Genomic DNA, 21664 nt, shown 5'->3' on the forward strand with positions numbered 1-21664 from the left:
TGACAATGAAAAACAAAATTAGTTGAACTAACCATTTCAAATTTCACTGATATGATCTTGCTTTCAAAAGCAACTGTATCATTGATGAACAAAGTCATAAGACTACATCTGGCCAAATTAAAAGATACAATTCCTTGAGGTAACATACAATAGATTGATTGGATTTAACTGCACAGTATTAGAATTAAAACTAGAACATTACAGCGCAGTACAGGCCCTTCGGCCCTCGATGTTGCGCCGACCTGTGAAACCATCTGACCTACACTATTCCATTTTCATCCATATGTCTATCCAATGACCACTTAAATGCCCTTAAAGTTGGCGAGTCTACTACTGTTGCAGGCAGGGCGTTCCATGCCCCTTCTACTCTCTGAGTAAAGAAACTACCTCTGACATCTGTCCTATATCTATCACCCCTCAACTTAAAGCTATGTCCCCTCGTGTTTGCCATCACCATCCGAGGAAAAAGACTCTCACTATCCACCCTATCTAACCCTCTGATTATCTTATATGTCTCTATTAAGTCACCTCTCCTCCTCCTTCTCTCCAACGAAAACAACCTCAAGTCCCTCAGCCTTTCCTTGTAAGACCTTCCCTCCATACCAGGCAACATCCTAGTAAATCTCCTCTGCACCCTTTCCATAGCTTCCACATCCTTCCTATAATGCGGTGACCAGAACTGCACGCAATACTCCAGGTGCGGTCTCACCAGAGTTTTGTACAGCTGCAGCATGACCTCGTGGCTCCGAAACTCGATCCCCCTACTAATAAAAGCTAACACACCATATGCCTTCTTAACAGCCCTATTAACCTGGGTAGCAACCTTCAGGGATTTATGTACCTGGACACCAAGATCTCTCTGTTCATCTACACTACCAAGACTCTTCCCATTAGCCCAGTACTCTGCATTCCTGTTACTCCTTCCAAAGTGAATCACCTCGCACTTTTCTGCATTAAACTCCATTTGCCATCTCTCAGCCCAGCTCTGCAGCCTATCTATGTCCCTCTGTACCCTACAACATCCTTCGGCACTATCCACAACTCCACCGACCTTAGTGTCATCCGCAAATTTACTAACCCACCCTTCTACACCCTCTTCCAGGTCATTTATAAAAATGACAAACAGCAGTGGCCCCAAAACAGATCCTTGCGGTACACCACTAGTAACTAAACTCCAGGATGAACATTTGCCATCAACCACCACCCTCTGTCTTCTTTCAGCTAGCCAATTTCTGATCCAAAGCTCTAAATCACCTTCAACCCCATACTTCCGTATTTTCTGCAATAGCCTACCATGGGGAACCTTATCAAACGCCTTACTGAAATCCATATACACCACATCCACTGCTTTACCCTCATCCACCTGTTTGGTCACCTTCTCGAAAAACTCAATAAGGTTTGTGAGGCACGACCTACCCGTCACAAAACCGTGCTGACTATCGCTAATGAACATATTCTTTTCAAGATGATTATACATCCTGTCTCTTATAACCTTTTCCAACATTTTACCCACAACCGAAGTAAGGCTCACAGGTCTATAATTACCAGGGCTGTCTCTACTCCCCTTCTTGAACAAGGGGACAACATTGGCTATCCTCCAGTCTTCCGGCACTATTCCTGTCGACAATGACGACAAAGATCAAGGACAAAGGCTCTGCAATCTCCTCCCTAGCTTCCCAGAGAATCCTAGGATAAATCCCATCTGGCCCAGGGGACTTATCTATTTTCACACTTTCCAAAATTGATAACACCTCCTCCTTGTGAACCTCAATCCCATCTAGCCTAGTAGCCTGAATCTCAGTATTCTCCTCGACAACATTTTCTTTCTCTACTGTAAATACTGACGCAAAATATTCATTTAACACTTCCCCTATCTCCTCTGATTTTAGTAAAGCTAAAAATTGAGAATTTGTATTTTGAAGTTGATATGAAAGCTTTAACTATGGAATAAATCTGCTAGGCACACCAGTGGTATATAATCCAAGGATCAGTTATTGTTTTCATACCAGTTTTATGTTCATATCTTTATATTAGCATTATTTACTGGATAACCTTTATACAAATTTGTTTCTATATCATTTCCAACTAACGAAGTTCTGAACATAAGTGCTGCTAAATAATTTTATGGGCACTGAAATAAAATACAAACATACATATCCAGCAGAAAAATTCAAAATATTAGGGCAACAAATTTCTCGAGCAGTCTATTAACAGCTACTACACAGTCCTGTGTTCACAAATTGATGTGTTACTGATAATGAAGACTCAAACAGTTGGGAGGAATGGGGGACTGAACAGCCTTTGCACCATTCCAGTTCACTATTTTCTATGACCAACACACAGTAAAGTGATATTCTGTAAATTTATAATATTGATTCTGAAAGGTCACATTAAAAAGAGCAAAGGCACACACACACACAAAACAAAAATGCAAATGGAACAGCAGCCAAAATTGAGACAAACTCCAAAAAAAGGAAAGAGAAACCACAATCTTTTTGTATCTTAAGCCTACTTTGAACAATGAACATTATCAAGATGGGAGGGTACTGTCAAGAACATCTGCTATGCCAAAGGATGATTTTTTAATTCACTGATTTTAATATAGGTTTCCACTTTTAATGAAGCAGAAAGAGCTGGAATTTTAGTTTTTTTTTAAAGTTGGCAGCAAAGATGGCCATCACAATTAGCATTTGAACACCTTCCACATTCCAAAGCCTCAAAGAGGAGACACATGTATGATGAGCCTGTCCCAAAACAATGGCTTGCTCTATTGAGTGAACCACAGGGGATTGCTTTCATTAGCAGAACATTCAAAGCCATCTTGACATTAATCTTGAAAGGGCCAACCCTTCCAGGTGTAAATGTTAACATTCAGAGACCTGAAATTCCTAAACTTGAATCTCATTAGAAGGTTCCACACAATATACTGAGGCAGTCATGTGACTGTCTATCCATCTGTGAAAGCTGGGAGCTTTCCCTTGGACAAAGCAAGCAAGCCAGTGACTCATTCTGTGCAGAAGCCAAAAGAGGTGTGTCTCTCTCTCTTCCTCCCTCTCTCTCTAGAAGACCTCGTGCGGGGGGTGTGAAGCTTAGCTGTTGGTCGCTGGACCCGAGACAAAGACATCAGGGGAAGAAAGTCAACTACAATTCTGCCTGCAAGAAAACCTTGATCCAGGTAGACCAGCCACAAACTCCACATTTACCAGCCAAAGATTCAAGAACACAACTTCAGCTGGAAGACAACGGACATCCAATCGCACAGACTATTTATTAATTTTTTATTTGTTCTGGACTCCAATCCAACCACAAATCTACTTCTCATCATGCTGTAATCTATTTGTGCGCGCGAGATTCTCATGTGAATGTGTGTGAATGCGTAGCGCAAGTTTATTTTATTTAGATCGGGTTTAGATTATTAAGTATAATAAACTCACTTCTTTCTTGTTTAAACTCAAGATAACCTGTCTGATTGGTTCTTTTACAATCACAACAACGGTAAAAGGTAAACAAACACTCACTGAAGTGGTAAGCATATCCACTGTTTAAAAAGGAATAAAGCCTGTTGTGGTCAAATGAGAGGAGGGACAAGAGGGGAGCCTTGTGACCCCTCCTCACCTGATCATAACTGAAATTTGGGGGCTCAAGTCCATGGATCGTAACCCAACGACAAACAAGAAATTGGAAATGGGAAACCAAATTGATCCCTATCAAAATTTTAAAAGCTTCAATAGAGATTTTCCTGTGGTTTTCACTACTAGAGTACTAACATGTCCACAGTCGAGGCCAGTACCTTCCTAAGCCAAAGTGAAGTAACTTGGCACTTGGTTAATGCCCTATCTATTGAATAGTTGATGAATTTAGCTGGGTAGTAAGGGATTACTATCTGTCCAAAAGATAGGAAACCCGAAATCCTAAAAGTTGTGGCGAACTATTTGGCACTTGAAACTGAAGAACGAGAGATAGGTTTAGAGTCAGAAACAGACAGGGTAATGTTCGCTAAGATACAACTAGAACAGAGGAGACTAGAATTAGAATTCCAGAGAGAGAAAGAGCAGACAGAGTGCCAAGAAAGGGAAAAAGAGAGGAAAGAGCTTTCCAGAATGAGGAGGAAAAGGAACTAACTAGGCGAAGACCCAATTCACCCAGTGAAGGCACAGCTAGTGAGGGAGCTACCCCTAGCTCAGGAATGAGTGCTGAGCTCTTAAAATTTGCCCAGTTGATTCTAAGGTTCAATGAGGAGGATGTGGAAGAATTTTTCATCACTTTTGAAAAGTTTGCAGAACAGCTGCAATGGCCAGCAGACAGTTTTCTTTGCAGTAACAAAGTCCAGCTAACAGGAAAAGTCCATGAGGTCGACTCATGGTTGCCAGATGAGAGTTCATCAGATTATGACGACTAAAAATGCCATCCTGGGCACCTATAAGTTAGTACCAGAGGCATACTGCCGAATTTCCGAACCCTCCGGAAGCAGCCTGAACAAATTTACCTTGCGTTTGAAAGAGTTAAGCAGCTTGCTTTTGACCAGTGGATACAGGCACTCAAGATATAGCCCACTTATAAAACCTCAGAGCGGTGATCCTTCTTGAAGAGTGTAAAAACTCGCTCCCCCTTCCCATTAAAACCCACAGAGGAACAAAAGGTTCTAAGATCCAGGCAGGCCGCAATCCTGGCTGATTAATGTCCACTTGTACACAAGCCTTTACCCCAAGGGAAACCTTTCCCTCGTCACCCCCACAAACCCGAAAAGGATAAAAAGTGGGAGGGCGATAGGAGCCTGAACAGCTATGGGCAAAAAGGGAAAGCTGAACACACAGGGAGTCCTCCTCAGGCCAAAAAGGACAGGGCTGAGAGCAGAAGTGATGCCTGAAGACCTGTGTGTTTCCATTGTAACAAAGCAGGTCACCTTTGAGCTGACTGCTGGAAGTTATAGGAAAACCTGTAGGATTAATCAGGGCATACCAGACCAATGTAGGACAAGGGGCTCTGATAGAAAGCACAGCAGAGCGGGTTGTGGCTTTAACTTCGGCAGTAAGACCCAGTAAACCTATCTCAGAGGGCAGGAAAGATCAACAGAAAATGCCTGTAAGTTACCAGGATTTTGTATCCCGAGGCAAAGTAACCCATAACCCTCAAGTGAGGCAAGCAAGCCGACAGTCATACTTATGGATACAGGGGTCACCCAATCCCTTCTGCTAGGTAAATGGTATCAGAGGGTAGTATATTCCCTTATATATATATATATATATATACTGGGTGCACCTGGATTGTGACTTTGTTTCGGGACCCGTAAAAGTGGGGATTGTCCCTAGTCTAACTGTGGACGGGGTCGACATGCTCCTGGGTAATGATATGGAGGGGACAAAGGAGGTAGCTTCCTCAGTAGTTTTAGAAAGACCAAAAGAGGTCAGCGAGACAGAGCAGTTGCACGAGAAGGTCCCTGGCATTTTCCCTGATGGTGTGGTGATCAGTCCATGGCCAAATCAGCTCCATCAGAGGAGGCTGAACTGGCATTGCAGACAGATGACCCTACTGTCTGGTTAACTGAAACCTTTTTTGCAAAGTTAGAGGACCCAAAGGATGGGTTAAACAGGTCTTCCTTAGTTGAGGCTCAGCTAACCCAGTATTTAAAAAGCTAGCACAGATTGCCCAAACTGAAGCAGAGGGAGCCCGAGTGCTATTATTTAAAGAATGAGGTGCTGATGAGGAAGCCGAAACCTCCTCACAGTCCTGCAGATGAAGAGTGGACAGTGGTTCACCAGATAGTGGTGCCGAGGCACTGAGGGGAAATACTAAGAATAGCCCATGACCTTCCAATGGTTGGATATGTTGGTGTACGAAAAACCCAAGCCCGCATAAGACAGCATTTTCACTGGCCAAAGTTCCACAAAGATGTGGTGAAGTTCTGTAACACGTGCCAGGTTGTGGGGAAGCTCAACATGCAATAAAACCTGCACCCCTAATTCCTATACCGGCTTTTGGGGAACCCTTCAGCAGAGTGCTGGTGGATTGTGTGCGACCCCTGCCGAAAACGCAAGGGGGCTACCAGTATCTTCTTAACATTATGAATGTGGCTACCCGATTCCCAGAGGCCATTCCCCTAAGAACTATCTCTGCCAATGTACTGGTGGAGGGGATAACCCAATTCTTTATCAGGGATATGGGCTGCCTGCTGAGATCCAGTCGGATAAGGACATGAATTTCATGTCTGGGATCTTCAAACAGTCATAGGTAATCCGGCATAACATAGCTAAAGTCCTCAGCCTACCACCCACAGTCACAAGGGGCTTTGGAAGGGTACCACCAGACCCTAAAGACAATGATCAGTGCATACTGTTATAAAGTACCCCGATGACTGGGACAAAAGGCTGGAATTTCTCCTGTTTGCCACTTGGGAGTCACCCAATGAGTCCACTGGCTTTAGTCCCTTTGAATTAATTTATGGACATGAGGTGAGGCCCTTAAACTAATCAAAGAGAGGTTTTTGGGACCCAGGGATGAGTCTTCCATGTTAGACTACATCTCCATGTTTCAGCAGCGGCTCACAAGAGCCTGTGCAGTGGCTCAGGAGCACCTAAAAACCTCCCAGACAGCTATGAGAAAGCAAGCAGATAAACATGCCAAGGCCAGAACATTTCGGCCTGGAGACCATATATTGGTACTACTCCCAATTCAGGGTGAACTCCTGAAAGGCCAGTTCAATGGTCCATACTGAGTGGCAAAAAGGATTATCCAGGTAAATTATTTGATTGACACCCCAGACTGAAGGGGAAAAAAAGCAATATCACAACCAGGAAGGAGACAGACAATCACAGGTCTGTCACACAGGCAGGCAGGAAGGGGAGAAAAAGGACAGTGAGGACATGTTAGAGAAGGGCCGGGGTGATTCCCAAATTGAACTCCCTACTATCCGGGTAGCCAATCCTGAAATGTCAGGAAAAATCGACCCCACAACTCCCCTATTTAAATGCATGACAAAGAGAAGCCCTACCAAGGCTGCTAACAATCTTTACAGAAATCTGCAGGGACAAGCAATGTTCCCAAAAAGGCATGCTTACAGTGAGGGAGGAGCCTCACCTAGTTGAATTGTCAGAGGGAAGTGCAGTGAAAGCTGGACAGACACCTGCGAGCAGAAATATCCCAGAGCACATAGGGCATATTATTAAAAAGACCCTCTCCACAGTAAAGGGAAAAGAGAAGGGGGAATCCCCTAAAGCAAACAGCACTAGAGTAACTCAGCAGAAAACTAAGTGAGGTCAGGGTGGGGCTACCCACTGAAGAACTCAATGATTAGGCCGCAAACCCAAAGCTAATCAAACCCAAAAAGTTCGGTTCAGAACTCAGCAAGAACAAGGGCCTGGAGGAAATCTCAGACAGCTCACAGGGGGGCTCATATACAATTTATTACCCACTGTCACGATAGAGGGAAAATTATCAAGGTGCTGGAACCTGAATGGTTAAAGCCACGTATTACAGAGACGGTTGAAGAGTTAAAGTTTGTACATATAGGAGGACTCACCACCAGCAGTAATGGAAATTTGCATACCCCAAGCTTCACCAACAACCACATTTATTGAGATGCACATTCCTAGGGTATTTCAAATTGAGACTAGAGAAACTTTAACCACATTTGACAAAACATAAGGCTGAATTTTATTAGTGCACCACACTTTGAAGTGGGTAGCTTGCCCGCACTCAGCGGCCATTGCAGAGCCCCTGTGATATTACGTGCAGAGGCTGATTAGTATCACTGCAACGCGCCACCCACCTTCCCCCACCCCCCCAATATTACGCGGGGAGAAGAGTACATCTGACGCAGTCAGCTGTTGGCAGCTGTGTCACAGGTGTTGGGGCCCTATTTAAAGGGCCCCAGCACCTGCTTCCTGACAGCTGCCAAAGAAATACTTACCTCACAATTGAACAATGGAGCTGCTGTCAATCTGGCAGCAAAGCAGGAAGTGCTGGGGTAACTCAGCAGGTCTGGCAGCATCTGTGGAGAGAAAAGCAGAGTTAACTTTCAGGTCTGTGAAAGTTAACTCGGCTTCTCTCTCCACAGATGCTACCAGAACTGCTGAGTTTCCACAGCATTTTCTGCTTTGCTGCCACATACTTATGCTGCTGTGTCGCAATCTCCTGTGAAGATGCGATCCTCTTCTACTCAAATGTAATATTCCTTCTTGGAGGCATGCTGCACCTGGGTGAATAATCTTAATTTTGCACATAACAGGACGTGAGATTGAATTGTACCATAAAAGGCAAACACACAACAGAAATAAAACCATAATTCAAGAATATCTACATGCCATGGGCTTCTAATCATCTGACTGTGAAAAGCCACAGACTAATATGCATTTGGAATCTGTATTCATTTCTCTGCTGTTATGTGAAAAGACATGTAAAAGATCTTTGTAAAGAACCAGGAAAATATGTTCATATTCTAGCTGCATTGCCAACTAGAAACATTACATCAATAATTATGATCAGCTGCTGTAGAAGCAAATCTTACGTGAACATGTGCCGATCTGTCATAGGATGAAAAACCATGACAACAGCACAGATTTCCTCACTAGTCCTGCATTGGTTTCCAAACATGTGCAGGAAAAACCTTGGAGCCAGAATTTAGAGCAGTTACACTGTGGAATCACATTTGCATTTAAAGGACCAGACTAAAAACCGAGGATGGCAGAAGGGTGCTCTAGGGTGGCCCCACAATTCAGCGATGCCTCCCTGCTCACTCCCCTGCAGGCTGTGCAGCAAGGCAGGAGGTTTTTGCCCTAGCAATGGTAAGAGGCCTTCTCGCCTGTCCAAGGCAGCCTGGCTGGAAGTGGCAGGGGAGGTGAGTAGCATGGGGTCATCCGGCGCCAAAGGGTCCAATGCCGCAAGAGGATGAACGATCACTCCACCAGCCAGACAGGACCCTTCAGGCCTCATGCGTGCAGAGGACGACCGCCAAAGTCAATCAGATCAGCAGCCTTCCTCCAGTCAGGCTGCTAGGGTAGAGGTTGTACCAAGAAGGGGCACTCGCAAGCATTTAAAGAGAACACACTGACACAAATGGGAATGCACAGGTGTCACAGCAATGTAAATATGTCTTTCACTAAATGTTCAACATGTGTGTCCTTTTCTCTGTGTGAATGATGTGTGCCAGCATGTAGCGCCAATGTCACATCCCTTTGGCCCTTCAGGAAAGCCAACATTATCATCATTGCCATGCCACCATTACTCAGGAGCGTCTCCACAGATGCAGTGACATGGACATTGGCTCAGGTTGCTGCCTCTAATGTTTTACACAGAGATGCTACAAATGCGGACTGGTGCACTGCAGGTGAGCGACGGTGATGTGTGGCTTGCAGAGCTCATGTCAATTCCTATGGAAGAGACAGCCGTTGTCTGATAAGCCACTGCCGTACATCCCTAGCTCGCTGCTAACCGGGCATCCAGAGCCTGGCTGCCATCTGCTCTCCCATGCGCCTTTCCTGTTGTAGGTGCTCAGAGGAATTCGAGGAATTCTGTTGACATCTCTTATCATGCCAAGCCTGTCCCCTATTGGGCGCATAGTTGTGCAGAGCAAAGAAAGGAGCTTGCCTTTTCAGCCCGTGGTACATGGCACCACCCGATCTATCCAGGCATTGGGAGAGAGTTTTCAGCATGCCGATTGCCTGCTGAATGGCAGCTTTTGTAGCTCAGTGGCTGGCATCGTATCTCTCCTCTGCAGCAGTGGTGGGGTCACTCATTGGTGTCAGGAGCCATGTCTGCAAGGGATAATCCTGGTCTCCAAGAAGCTACTCCTCCATCTGAGCCAAATCAGTAAACAGCAGTGGCAACTGGGACTGGCTCAGGACCCACGCGTCATGAAAGCCTGAGAAGCGGTCACAGATTTGCATGTAACATCTCTGGTGATCACATACCAGCTGCACCTAGATAGAGAAGATTCCGTTAATGGTGGCATCTGCAGATGGCAGCCTGGCGGGAGGCCTGATGACCACATGGGTGCAGTCTATGAACCCTAAAACCTTGGGTTATCTGGCAATGGTGCCGAAACTGATGCCCTCTGGGCCTGGCTGTTAGGGTCCATCCTGAAGCGGACATACTCCTGGCCCTCCGGTGCAGGACATCGGTGACCTCCCTGATGCAGCGGAGCACTGCTGACTGTGTGACCCCACAAAGGTCTCCGGTGGGCCCCTGAATAGCTGCAGAGGCGTCAAGCTGCCACGATGAGGACCACAGGCATAAGATGTCCACCGAAGCCCATGGGCTGGAGGTCATCATTGAGGAGGGCACAGAGACGTGTCACCACCCTCTCTACACGCGCAATCGCCTCTGACACTGGTGCTCTGACATCTGCTGGCATGTCGTGTGGGGCCTGTAGATGCACGGCGACCTGTAATGGCAAACTCCCCTTGGGGGCTGCTTCTCACGACCAGGGGTCTCTACGTGGTCCGCACCTGCCTGCTGATTTTGCCTCCGGCGCATATGGATCCTCAGGAGAAGCGAATCACAAATTTAGGATGAGACATCCCATTTCCATGTGATAAATAAAGTTGTTGCCTTCAGTTAATTGAAGGCCAACAGGGCAGGCATTGTTGTTGACAGGTAGATCAGGTGCTTTCATGGATCAACTATGTGTCGTGGCATAGCATCACATCTTTGCTCTTAAAAGTGACACAGTATGACCACATGAAGATTCTACCAGCTGCATCGATTGCGCCCAGCCAGGTAACCTTTACACTCTTGCCAGTTCTGGCACCCTTCCTACACACAGGGTGACGAGAGTGTCATTGCTCCTTCACACATACAAACATACAATGGCACAGAGTAGACACCATTTACGGAGGGAGGGTACACAATATTTCCCTTCATGCCTAGAGCTTTGCCTCCAGTCTTCCCACCACCCCCCCCCCCACCTCCCTTCAAGTATGCAGAGCTTTGCCCCCTGTAATTTCTCCCCCCCACTCCCCCACCAAGTACGCAGAATTCAGACCCCTGTATATCTGGACTTACCTTCACTGTGAGCAAGTACTCCTGCTTCCAATGTCCCATTGGCTTCTCAGGTTTGTGAACTGGACGGCACGTGATGGCCACCCGTTCAACGTAAAATGCAGAAGTGTGGATGGAGGGGCGGCAGGATGCAAAATCAGGAGAGGTAAGTAGTCCTTTACATATTATAATTGGGGTGCCGCCGTCAAGCGGCGTGGGGGGGAGGGGGGCCACATCGAAGTCCTGCCGCCGCCAGTAATATGCAGCGGGGCCTTCTCGGCGTCGTGGGTTGAGGTGGGCCTCCCCGCCACGATCCACGACAGAGAGGGGCTGGTAAAATCCAGCCCAATAGCTAATATAGAACCATCCCAGACAAAAATTAAACCAGAATAGCTGTTGCAGACCATGCCAGCTGCAGCAACTCTAAGATTAATGTGTGAACTTGAAAAGTGAATGTTTGAGAATGAATGTATGAGATGTTTTTTTTTTAACATGTCCCTGTGGTCACATTTCATTCCACGTGGTGCACAGGTGTCAAGAAAACCTTCCATGTCAAAGGAGAAATTTTTAATTCATTGATTGGAAACCTACATTAAACTTTTAGCGTAACAGAAGGAGCTGGAATTCTGCAGTTAATTTTTTTTTAAACGCTGACAGCCAAGATGGCCACCACAATTTGCATTTGAACAGTTTGCACATTCTGTTATGACCGAGGTGGCAGGAGTGACCTGTTTATTCTAGTCCCACTTCTCCACAGGTCACAATATATTTTTTAATTTTCCCACTCATCGATATGGTCAATCATATACTCTTTTTTTTCCAGAATAGAACAAACTAACCAGGTTTCTTTAATGAACAACAAAATTATCAGTTTATTCTCAAACAAGTCTTAACTAGTGAAGTAAAACAAACAGATCGAAATTTTAAAAGTTCCTTTTTTTTTTGAAACCTTAGTCCGTTCACACACACGCACATATTATATACATGTATATATGTATATATACACGCAACGGTTAAACCAAAAAAAGGGATTTTTTTTTAAATAAATTCATAGCTCTGTTACAGACAAAAAAAACTTGGGCAGATTACTTGCTTGTTTTTGAAGAAAAACAGCATGACATATGTTGTTCCAAAAACTGGCATACAGTCTATCTTCTGAGAATACATAGACAGGTCACAGATCTTTTTGAACAGTTCTTTTCAGGGAGCGTTGAAAAGTAATTTAGCAGGCTTGCCTCAAAGACAGGAAATGAGATGAACTGATACAGTGGATTTCTCAGGGTCCTTCAGAGATGCTGGAAAGTGAGTTGGGTTGTGGTTTTCTCTCCTTATTACACTTCTTCAGCAGACGTGACTTCATCAGCCGCTCACTCCAGAAGGTAAAACACATGCTGACTCACAACCAAAAAGCTTCAGTTTTCTGCCCTTCCCAGATGAGCTCGGCAGCTACTGGGCTTGTCCAATCAAGGGACGCTTGTCACTTCTCTGCCCCGTACCAGGGTTTCTGTTCTATCTTTTACTTGAATCATGTGACAACATTGTTGTCAATCCAGTTCCTTCAATGCCCCCTTGATAGCTCTCTTTTTAAAAAAAAAGACTGGTTCAACATTTATTCAGTTTAACTATAAATTAAAAAATATATATTTTTAATGAAAACAAATCACTTTCATAACAATTCCAAGACCTCAGAAGAGGTACATGTCTGATGAACCTGTACCCAAGACAATAGCTTGCTCTATTAAATGAGCCACAGGAGATGGCTTTCATTGGCAGGACATTCAAAGCCATCCTTGAACATTAACCTTGAAAGGGTCAACTCTTCCAGGTATAAACGTTAACATCCTGAGACCTGAGGGCCTCCAATTCCTAAACTTGAATCGCATTTGAAGGTTCCAGACAATACACTGAGGCAGTCATGTGACTGTCTGCCCATCTCTGTGAAAGCTGGGAGTTTTTCCTTGGACAAAGCAGACAAGTCAATGACTTATTCTGTGCAGAAGCCGGAAGGGGTGGGTGTGCGTGCCTCTCTTTCCAGAAGACCTTGTGCAGGACGTGCGAAATCGAGCTACTGGTTGCAGGATCTAAGACAAAGACACCAGGGGAAGAAAGCCACCTATAATTCTGCCGACAAGGAAACCCTGAATCAGGTAGGTTAGCCATAAACTGCACATTACCAGCCAAAGACTTTAAGAACATAACTTCAGCCAGAAATCAACAGAATCACCCAACCGCATAGACTATTAATTTTTATTTGTTCTGGACTCTAATCCAACCACAAATCTACTTCTCATCACACTGTAATCTATTTGTGTGCATCAGTTTCTCGTGTAAGTGTGTGTGTGAATGTGTAGCCTAAGTTTATTATTTTACTTAGATCGGGTTCAGATTAATATAATAAACTCACATTTTTTTGTTTAAACTCAAGAAAATCTGTCCGATTGGTTCTTTTACGATCACAACAAAGGTAGCACACATCCACTGTTTAGAAAGGAATAAACCCTGTTGTGGTCAAAGAAGAGGAAGGACAAGAGGGGAGCCTTGTGACCCCTCCTCACCTGACTTAACAGTACAAATCAACCCCCAAAGCCACACATGAATTGCGACCAAGGGAAGAGATATTTTCCCTCCATTCTTGTCAGGATGTGAGAGACATGGTTATGAACCATCATTAACAGTAACCATCCCTAGGTGCCTGGGTGGTGATGGTGGCGGGTCTACTCCTTGAACCACTGCGGTCCTTGTGCTGACGATGCTCCCACATTGGGAATTCAAGGATTTTGACATCAAAAGGAAGGAACAACCACAGGTGAGGATGGCTGGATGAAGGAGACTCCCCTGAAGAATTTCTGAAACAATTAATCTCCAACGACTGATTCTGTTCCTTCATGGTAAGATAGGACACTAATCACTGTTGGGTATATCCACTGAACTCAATTTTGCCAGGCTTTTCTGGAAGCGGTCTCAATTGAATGCTGCCTGTAGGTCATTTACTCGTACCTCTATTCTGTCATTTAGCTGCTCCACCATGTTTGCATCAAGGTTGTAACCAGGTCTCAAGGCAAGTGGTGCTGGTGCAATCCAACTGCAGCATGAGCGAACAGATTATTGGTGAATAAGTATTACTTGTGGCACTGTGAATGATGCCTTCCACAGCACTGCTGATTGGCAGGAGGCTGATGCGGCTGGATTAGATTTATCTATCTATTTGCAGAGTGAACGCACCCGAGCAATCTTCTACATTACTGGGTAGATGTCAATATCATAACTTTATTGGAATAATTTGGCTGGGGGGGTGGGGTGGGTCAGCTAGTTCTGATGCACAAGTCTTCAACACTATAGCTGGGATGTTGTCTAGGTCTACAGCCTCTGCAGTATCCACTATATTCAACCACTTGATGTCTTTTGGACATCCACAGCCTCGCCCTCCCCATCTCTGTAACCTATTCCAGCCCTAAAATGCTGAGATCTCTGTGCTCTTCAGCACCTATTACAAATCGCTCTACCACTGCTGGGGTGGTTGTGCTTTCAGCTGCCTTGGCCCTAAAGCTTTGGAATTCCCTCCCTAAACCCCTCTGCCTTTCTACCTCTTTCTCCTCAAAACCTACCTCTTTGACCAAGCTTTTTGTTTTCTATCCTAATATCTCATGGGGCTCAACGTCAAATTTTGTTTGATAATGCTTCTGTGAAGTGCCTTGAGAAGTTTGACGACAGTAAAGGTGCTATATAAATGCAAGCTTGATGTTGTTGTTGGTCCATGATGAGTGGCTCTCTCAATTCTTCGATATGTCAATCTGACTAGTTACTTGGAGATGTTCAAGTATAGCCCAGTGGCTATCCTGTCCTCCAGCCCATTGGAAACTGTGTGACTTTTATGCAGTAACCTCCCAGAGGAGTATGGCTAATGTTACAAATTCTGCAGTATGGGGTGGTGGACGAGAACTCATGCCACCACTCCTTGACGCCATGTTATGCTGTTCCATTCTAATGCCTAGTGCCAGGTTTATAAAAAAAAAAGCTCCTTTTTTAAAAAAATCTCACCCATGCCTATGGGCATATAAATATTCCTGCAATTTGTCACAAGTAGAATTTTGGGTTTATTTTCTCATGTAATAACCATGCTAACAGCAATGAGATTATTTCCACAAAAATAATAAAACTTGAAAATACAATATCATTTGAAGAATTTATGCCACGCCTACTGAACATGATGCATTAACACTTCACTGTCATCAATATAGTCAGTCTCAAAACAACTAAATTTCTATTTTGTGATCTACTTATAGGCTTATTTTCTCAATTCATGGTTGGCACCCCGTCAGAGACAGCAAAATTGAGTTAATATGTGTTGTCTGATGGACACAAGGATTACAATGCTGAGAAGGAGGCAGTCAGGATTTGTCAGTAAACTCAAAGCACTTCTTTCTTAAAAATTCAGCAGCTAAAATACGAAGCAATTTTAATAAAACAAACAGTACTATAACAGGACGCGGTAGTAGATACTATAGGTCTGATCAAAACACATCTTCAATGTAATTAAATATTCAATAAAAGTGAGGTTATTGTTAAAACAAGTTGTCAAAAACAAGACGACACGTACACATCAAATCCATATGCAGGATTAGCCAGCTGCTGGTAAAATGTCACATTGCATAACTAAAAAAAAATCTATCCCTGTTGGTTAATTAAGGTCTGAAATTGACCTTTATCAATGGCAAGCACAACTTTATCTAACAAGATGAGGTATGAGAAATTTCTGACTAGACTCATTACTAACTACACCTTTTTTAAAAAATGTGGAAACCAGTAACTGCAAAATAAAAAACTTACAAGCTTAATTCAGCAAATGTACACAGATAGCCCCTTCAAGTTACAAGAGAATCAAAGATTTGCATCAAATCCTTCTAAATAATCTTCCTCAAAATAAGTTAAAATGTATTTTTAATTGTGTATTTTTAAAACAATATATTATTTTGAAATGTTAACAAGGCTTTCTCTTAAAGACAGTGATAGCCACCAGCAGTTTACATAATTATATACCATGTACACATTTATTTCAAGCATGCGGCCAAAACTGTCCCTCAAAATTTAACACAGAACTACAGAAACTATTTTTTAAAATTTTAATTCCAACCTTCCAGTACTGACAGCCACTAAATCTGTAAAATATCAGGCACAAATGTAAAAAAAAAACTAAACCTGGTGGAAAACAACTTTTGGTTTAGTTTACAATTTCCTTGTCATGTAACCATTAATGCATGCGCAAAGTCATAAGGAGGAATCCAATTATAATGGGATGCTCAGATGAACAGCAATGTAAATGCTCTCACACAAAAGTAAACAAAAGAGATATAACAATTGTCTAAGAGTATATCAAACTGTTATGCCAGGGTGGGTTTGTTTAATTGTGTGCCATTTAAGTTCTCACAAAAGATTTTCTCCCCAATTTCTCTCCATTTTCATATATACTTGATATGCATGTGACTCTCCCTTGGTAGCTGAGCAAAAGATTAACTTAATTCATCCAATACAACAAAAAAAAAGACTCCTGTAGTTCAGTGCTCAACAGTTTGCACGACCTGAGGTGCTCAGGGTAGTTGAAATCTGCAGTCCTTATATCTTACGGCCTTGGCTGCTAGTTTGCATCTCAAAAGTCCTTAAAGACTGGGAGAAAGCCTTGTATTAACTGTGTAAAGTTTATTATATGCACAGGTAAAACAATTCTGTGCTTTTATAACAGTGGATTTACAGATCAAGTTAGGGCAGATATTCAGGTTAGAAGCTCTAGTACAAACACTGGAGTGCCATTTACTTTAGAAATAAATAAATCATTACATTTACTGCTTAGCAATTTAGATCAGGCATTCTGAAATGTTTAAATCTAATTACATTTGATAAATCAGAAAATCTGACTCATTATTACAAGTGGCCATCTGTAACACAGAAACATTAAGACAGTAATTTTTGCAGCAATGCAATGCAGTTTTTGCATTAGAACTGCCCTGGCAATATCACAAATGGATTTTAAGCAACTAACAGTTTATGATGTTGTTACACATAGCACCTTTTCCTCCACAAGATGAGCAATATAACTGGCTTAAATTTGTTGAAGTACCCTTGATTCACCATCTTGTGGGGTAGATCACCTAGAGCAGGTAACTAGCAAGAGGCAAAATTTTGAAACCTTTTTAGTTTGTCTTGTTGAATCACCTTAAAAACATTTGCGTTCAGTGCTAAAAGTTAGAAAGGAGCTGATAGAATCAATTCCTCCAACTTAATTTAAAAAATGGTCTGAGCAGGAGCAACTCATGGCAGCGTCCTATGCATGCATTTTGATCCAAACATGCACAAAACTCTGGATTAGAATGTGGTGGAAACAGGCAGCTCAACTCCACACTAGTTGCAAAAAAAAAAAAATCAATAAATGGTAGTATTATAATGCTGCAAAATTTGAAAATCAAGTTAATTCTGAGAGCAATGAGATCGAGAGTGCATTAGAATAGAAATTCTGGATACTGAGATCTGTTGGCTTTCATGTTTGCTGTATAGACACTCCTGAAGCTGCAGAGTTCACCCTTCGATGACTACTGCAACAATTCAACACCAAATATAAAAACCATGTTTTAGATTTGAAGTTGAATATTTGAGTATTTTTTCTAAAAAAAAACTACAAATTATGACATATTCTTCAGTTATTTATATATCAATAAGAAGTTTATAGCTAAGACTGCAGGATAATGAAATGCTTTGGGGAAGCCAGGAAGAGAATTCAGTATTCTGAAGGCTAATATGATGACATTGACAAGAGTCTATGTTCCTGTATGAGTTAAATCAGTGTCACTTTAAGGCAAGTACAGTACAAGATTAAATCACCAACAGCCAGAATTCAATAAATAATAGCTAACAGCATTTTATTTAATATTACAACATTTGCAATTCACTGCAACTATCATTTTTAATTGATGTAAATACTCATTGTTTCTGAACAGTGACCCACTGTTAGGGCTAATCTCAGTAAGGGCATTACCAAGCATTGAGTGGTCAGCATGCTTGAATAATAATGCTCACTTTATTCAACACTGTATGTGGCAACGTCTGATGTAACAGCTAAAATTCTGCTGCCTTGCAAAGCTTATGTAGGTTTACCAGGAGCAGCACTTTGCTAATTGGCACAAACTGCTTTATTTTAAAAGCAGCATGCACTCTGAATATATTATAGTGCTACCCCTGGATTATTTTAACTTCATGCCGCAATTACACTTGTTAAAAATAATGACCGTACCGATCATATAAGGCATGGCAAATTTTGAAGGAAATTGATATTGTTCAGAGCTAACAATGCTAGTCTGAAGGAAAACATAATGAAACATCCCATTATTATTCACACAATGACTCAGAGCACCTACCTCTGTGTCAGAGACAGTTGAAAGCATCTTTTTATTAGAAAAACAAATCAATATGCTCTAGGGCTTACAATAACTGCTGCAGGCAATTTGTATTATCACTCCTTTCACAGGGATCCACGCTTAGAATAACTTATGACAATTAATACTATGAAACGACTGATTGTCTCAAATGACAAGTTGTAGTGGCTTTTTTGATAAGCTCAATCAAGTGAATTTCCATTAAGTATGCTACATTATTTCCACTTGTGGATAAATACAATTGCATTCGACATGATAAACATTACCTTTGCATAAATGTGGATGCCAGCATCATTCATAAAATATTAACTATAACCATGATCTATAACTTATTTCCTGAAAATGCACAAAGTAATGAATATTGAGAAAGGTATTACATTTTAGGTGCCTTCAATCTGGTTTTCGATTTTCAAGTTACCATACAAGGCTGCGCTGAATGCTTTTCAGAAGATAAAACAGAATTGCACCACTTTATATTAAGCAAAGAAAGGAATTTTTTCACCTTTTTAATGTAGAGAAGAGCATGTCAGTACAGTAACAGGCAACTATCCAAACAATAAATGAAAACAACACGATTAAGTGAATTCAGGAGTACTATAAAAGCAATAGCAGTATTGATGCCAAAGGTCCTTAAAGCCATCACTGCAGCTGGTTTAGATTCTTACCCAATTGAAATGCATTTTATAGATTAAGTGCACAAACCATTTTGATCAATTATGTTAAGCTAGGTCACTTTTAAGTAAATTCCATTAATTTTTGTGCATACCTAAATCACCCCTGTCTGAAAGCAAGAACAAAAAAAATAAAGATTCCCAAGAAAATGATAGAAGATGGCAGCTGGCAGCAAAAAGCAGATAATGTGACTTTTAAAATTTCAAATTTGATTCATTCTTGTTCCTCTTAGGTCAATCCAATTTACCCATCAAGAATCTGTTTGGTATTCACAAGTTACCATCTTGCTATGCCTTAACATGTTTGACATTGCACTCAACTTGTGAAGTGGTTGCTGTCTCAAGGCAAATTATGCATTTGGAAACTTGACTTCTGAGCCACAATAATTTGTGCACAAAAAAGATAAAGTAAATATCTGTAAAATAAACTTGTCAAAATAATCAGGAAATAGGGATGCAAGAGAGAAATTGCCTGGCATAAATTTGAAACACGAGAAGAGACCAATTTAAATAGCTAAATTTTGCAAGTGCAATGAAAGAATAATAATGCTGGTTTAAAACTATACTAGAACTTACCTTATTTTTGGGATTGGAAGTATTCATTACACTGCGAGTTTCTTTTCCGGTATAAATTACCACCCCTATCACAGTACCTGCAAAAAAAGGCTATAATAAAACTGAATGTTTTTGAATTAAGGAGCTGTTGCCAATTTTCACTGGTACAAACAGCCTGACTTGACAGAAATATGTATCAGGTTACGTAACGGTCTCTACGCCAAGATAATGGGATATATCATAACATATAGGATCCATCTAGAAAACTAATGCTAAATTTTGCAGTTAGATTTTAGAACGACCAGAGAAATGGATTCAATATTTCTGAAAACTGAAAAAATAAATGTGAATGAAAGAATCCTACATTTTGCTCATTTCCAGAATGGAAAGCTGTCTCTCAACAGGGATTGATTGATCAACAACACATCTTATTCATCAATTACCACATCTTAACTCATCAAAATTATTTCATGGTAATTTTGAAGATTTTTCTAAATAATTATTTTTAAAGATCAGTGTTATTAGTGTCCTCATCCAAGAGCACATAGAAAGAGCACATGATAAAAAATTTCTAAAGTCATCTGGAATACAGAGGAGAGAAAAAAAACAGATTCAGTGAATCACGTTTGGCAGTTAGGAGGGCGAGAGGACTTAGCAAACAACTCATTAAAGGTACTAAATTACAGTAGCGACAGACCAGCATCACAATGAACGTTGTTAACAATTCAGAATTCCAACCTTCCGACATTAACAAGCTATGAAACACACCAGCTTCTCTGACCTTTACTTGCCCTCTGAACACTAAATATAAATAGCATGGAGCAGACCAAGACACACATTATTGTACATTACTTAAAAATAGGTACTTAAAAAGATTAGAAAAAATACTGCTTATTCTCTTATCTACCAATTAAGAGACAATGTGTCATGAGAATTGAGCAACTATACGACAAAAATCATTTAATTCTTCTCATTTGGCCTCTGGTATACTATCATATGTGCAATACTCCAAGGGTTAATTTTCTGCTGGCATAGAAAGTTTGGAAAAATATCTTAATGTGCTGAGAATTTGTGAATTTCCCTGTGGTTGATAGTTACAGACAAAATCCTGTTTAGACACGCAGTCACTACATATTGAGGTCAATCTGTGGGTCAAGGTCAGGCTAGGGAAGAGTGCTTAGGGAATTGCATGGGGAACACCTCAAAACATTCAGCTCCTATTGCCGCTGCACCGACAATTACAGAGGAGACAGGCCACAAATCAATACTGTGGAGGATCACTAACACCAGACTGATGTAAGTATATGATGGTTCAATGCACAGTGGAAAATAAGATGCAATAAATCTTGACGATAAGTGTCCCATTAGTATTTTTATTAGTTGATGCTATTTCTGAAAGGTTTATTAATAAGGCATAAGTGGTATATTGATACAAGGTGGTCCCCACTGGATATTACAAAGCAAACCTCAAGTATAATATAGCAATGTAAATGGGAAATGCATTCACTCAGCATTTGTTTCAACTAATGGGTTGTAATAAACCATCCTAGTATGTTACTGCTTTCCCAACAGATTTAAAATTGGAGTGGAACCCTGCTATATGCATTAGGTGATTAAATAAACCCAAAAATACTTATGATCAGACTCGCTTATGGAAGAAAGTGTCTGCACTGTAAAAATTTCCTACATGGGAGAAAACTGAGATGCAATGATAAGCGACACAGAAATGAGCTTCACTACAATCAAGTTTCTGTTATCTAAAAGTAAATGGTTCAAGCGAATACAACATGCCTAGCCCCTTTCAAATGTTTATTTTGATTAGTCTACCATTACCATATAAGAATTCGGTACAGTGCTAGCCATGCAAGCGTTAGCATTATGCTGGATTACGTTCCTGTGGGTCAACTCCATAACATTGCCTGTCTCTGCCCCTTTCTCAACTCACCTCCTGCTGAAACTCTCATTCGTGCCTTTGTTACCTCGACTTGACTATTCTCCAATGCTTTCCTGGCAGGCTCCCACTTTGCGCCCTTCCTAAACTGG

General features: G+C 41.8%; 2 protein-coding genes across 4 annotated transcripts in view; one reads left to right on the forward strand and one right to left on the reverse strand.

Moving 5' to 3' along the window:
* atp9b (ATPase phospholipid transporting 9B) overlaps window positions 1-21664 on the reverse strand; it is a 349558-nt gene that overhangs the window by 112593 nt on the left and 215301 nt on the right. For both annotated transcript variants that reach the window (XM_068032475.1, XM_068032474.1), the window contains exon 11: window positions 19643-19719. In XM_068032475.1, coding sequence (XP_067888576.1) covers window positions 19643-19719 — 77 coding nt within the window. The remainder of the gene's footprint in view (window positions 1-19642; window positions 19720-21664) is intronic.
* The window catches only part of LOC137370188 (uncharacterized), a 120376-nt gene continuing 119592 nt past the window's right edge, over window positions 20881-21664 (forward strand). For both annotated transcript variants that reach the window (XR_010975100.1, XM_068032477.1), the window contains exon 1: window positions 20881-20917. The gene's annotated coding sequence lies outside the window, so the exon portion shown is untranslated. The remainder of the gene's footprint in view (window positions 20918-21664) is intronic.

Source organism: Heterodontus francisci, chromosome 5, assembly GCF_036365525.1.
Source record: "Heterodontus francisci isolate sHetFra1 chromosome 5, sHetFra1.hap1, whole genome shotgun sequence".
NCBI lineage: Eukaryota > Metazoa > Chordata > Chondrichthyes > Heterodontiformes > Heterodontidae > Heterodontus > Heterodontus francisci.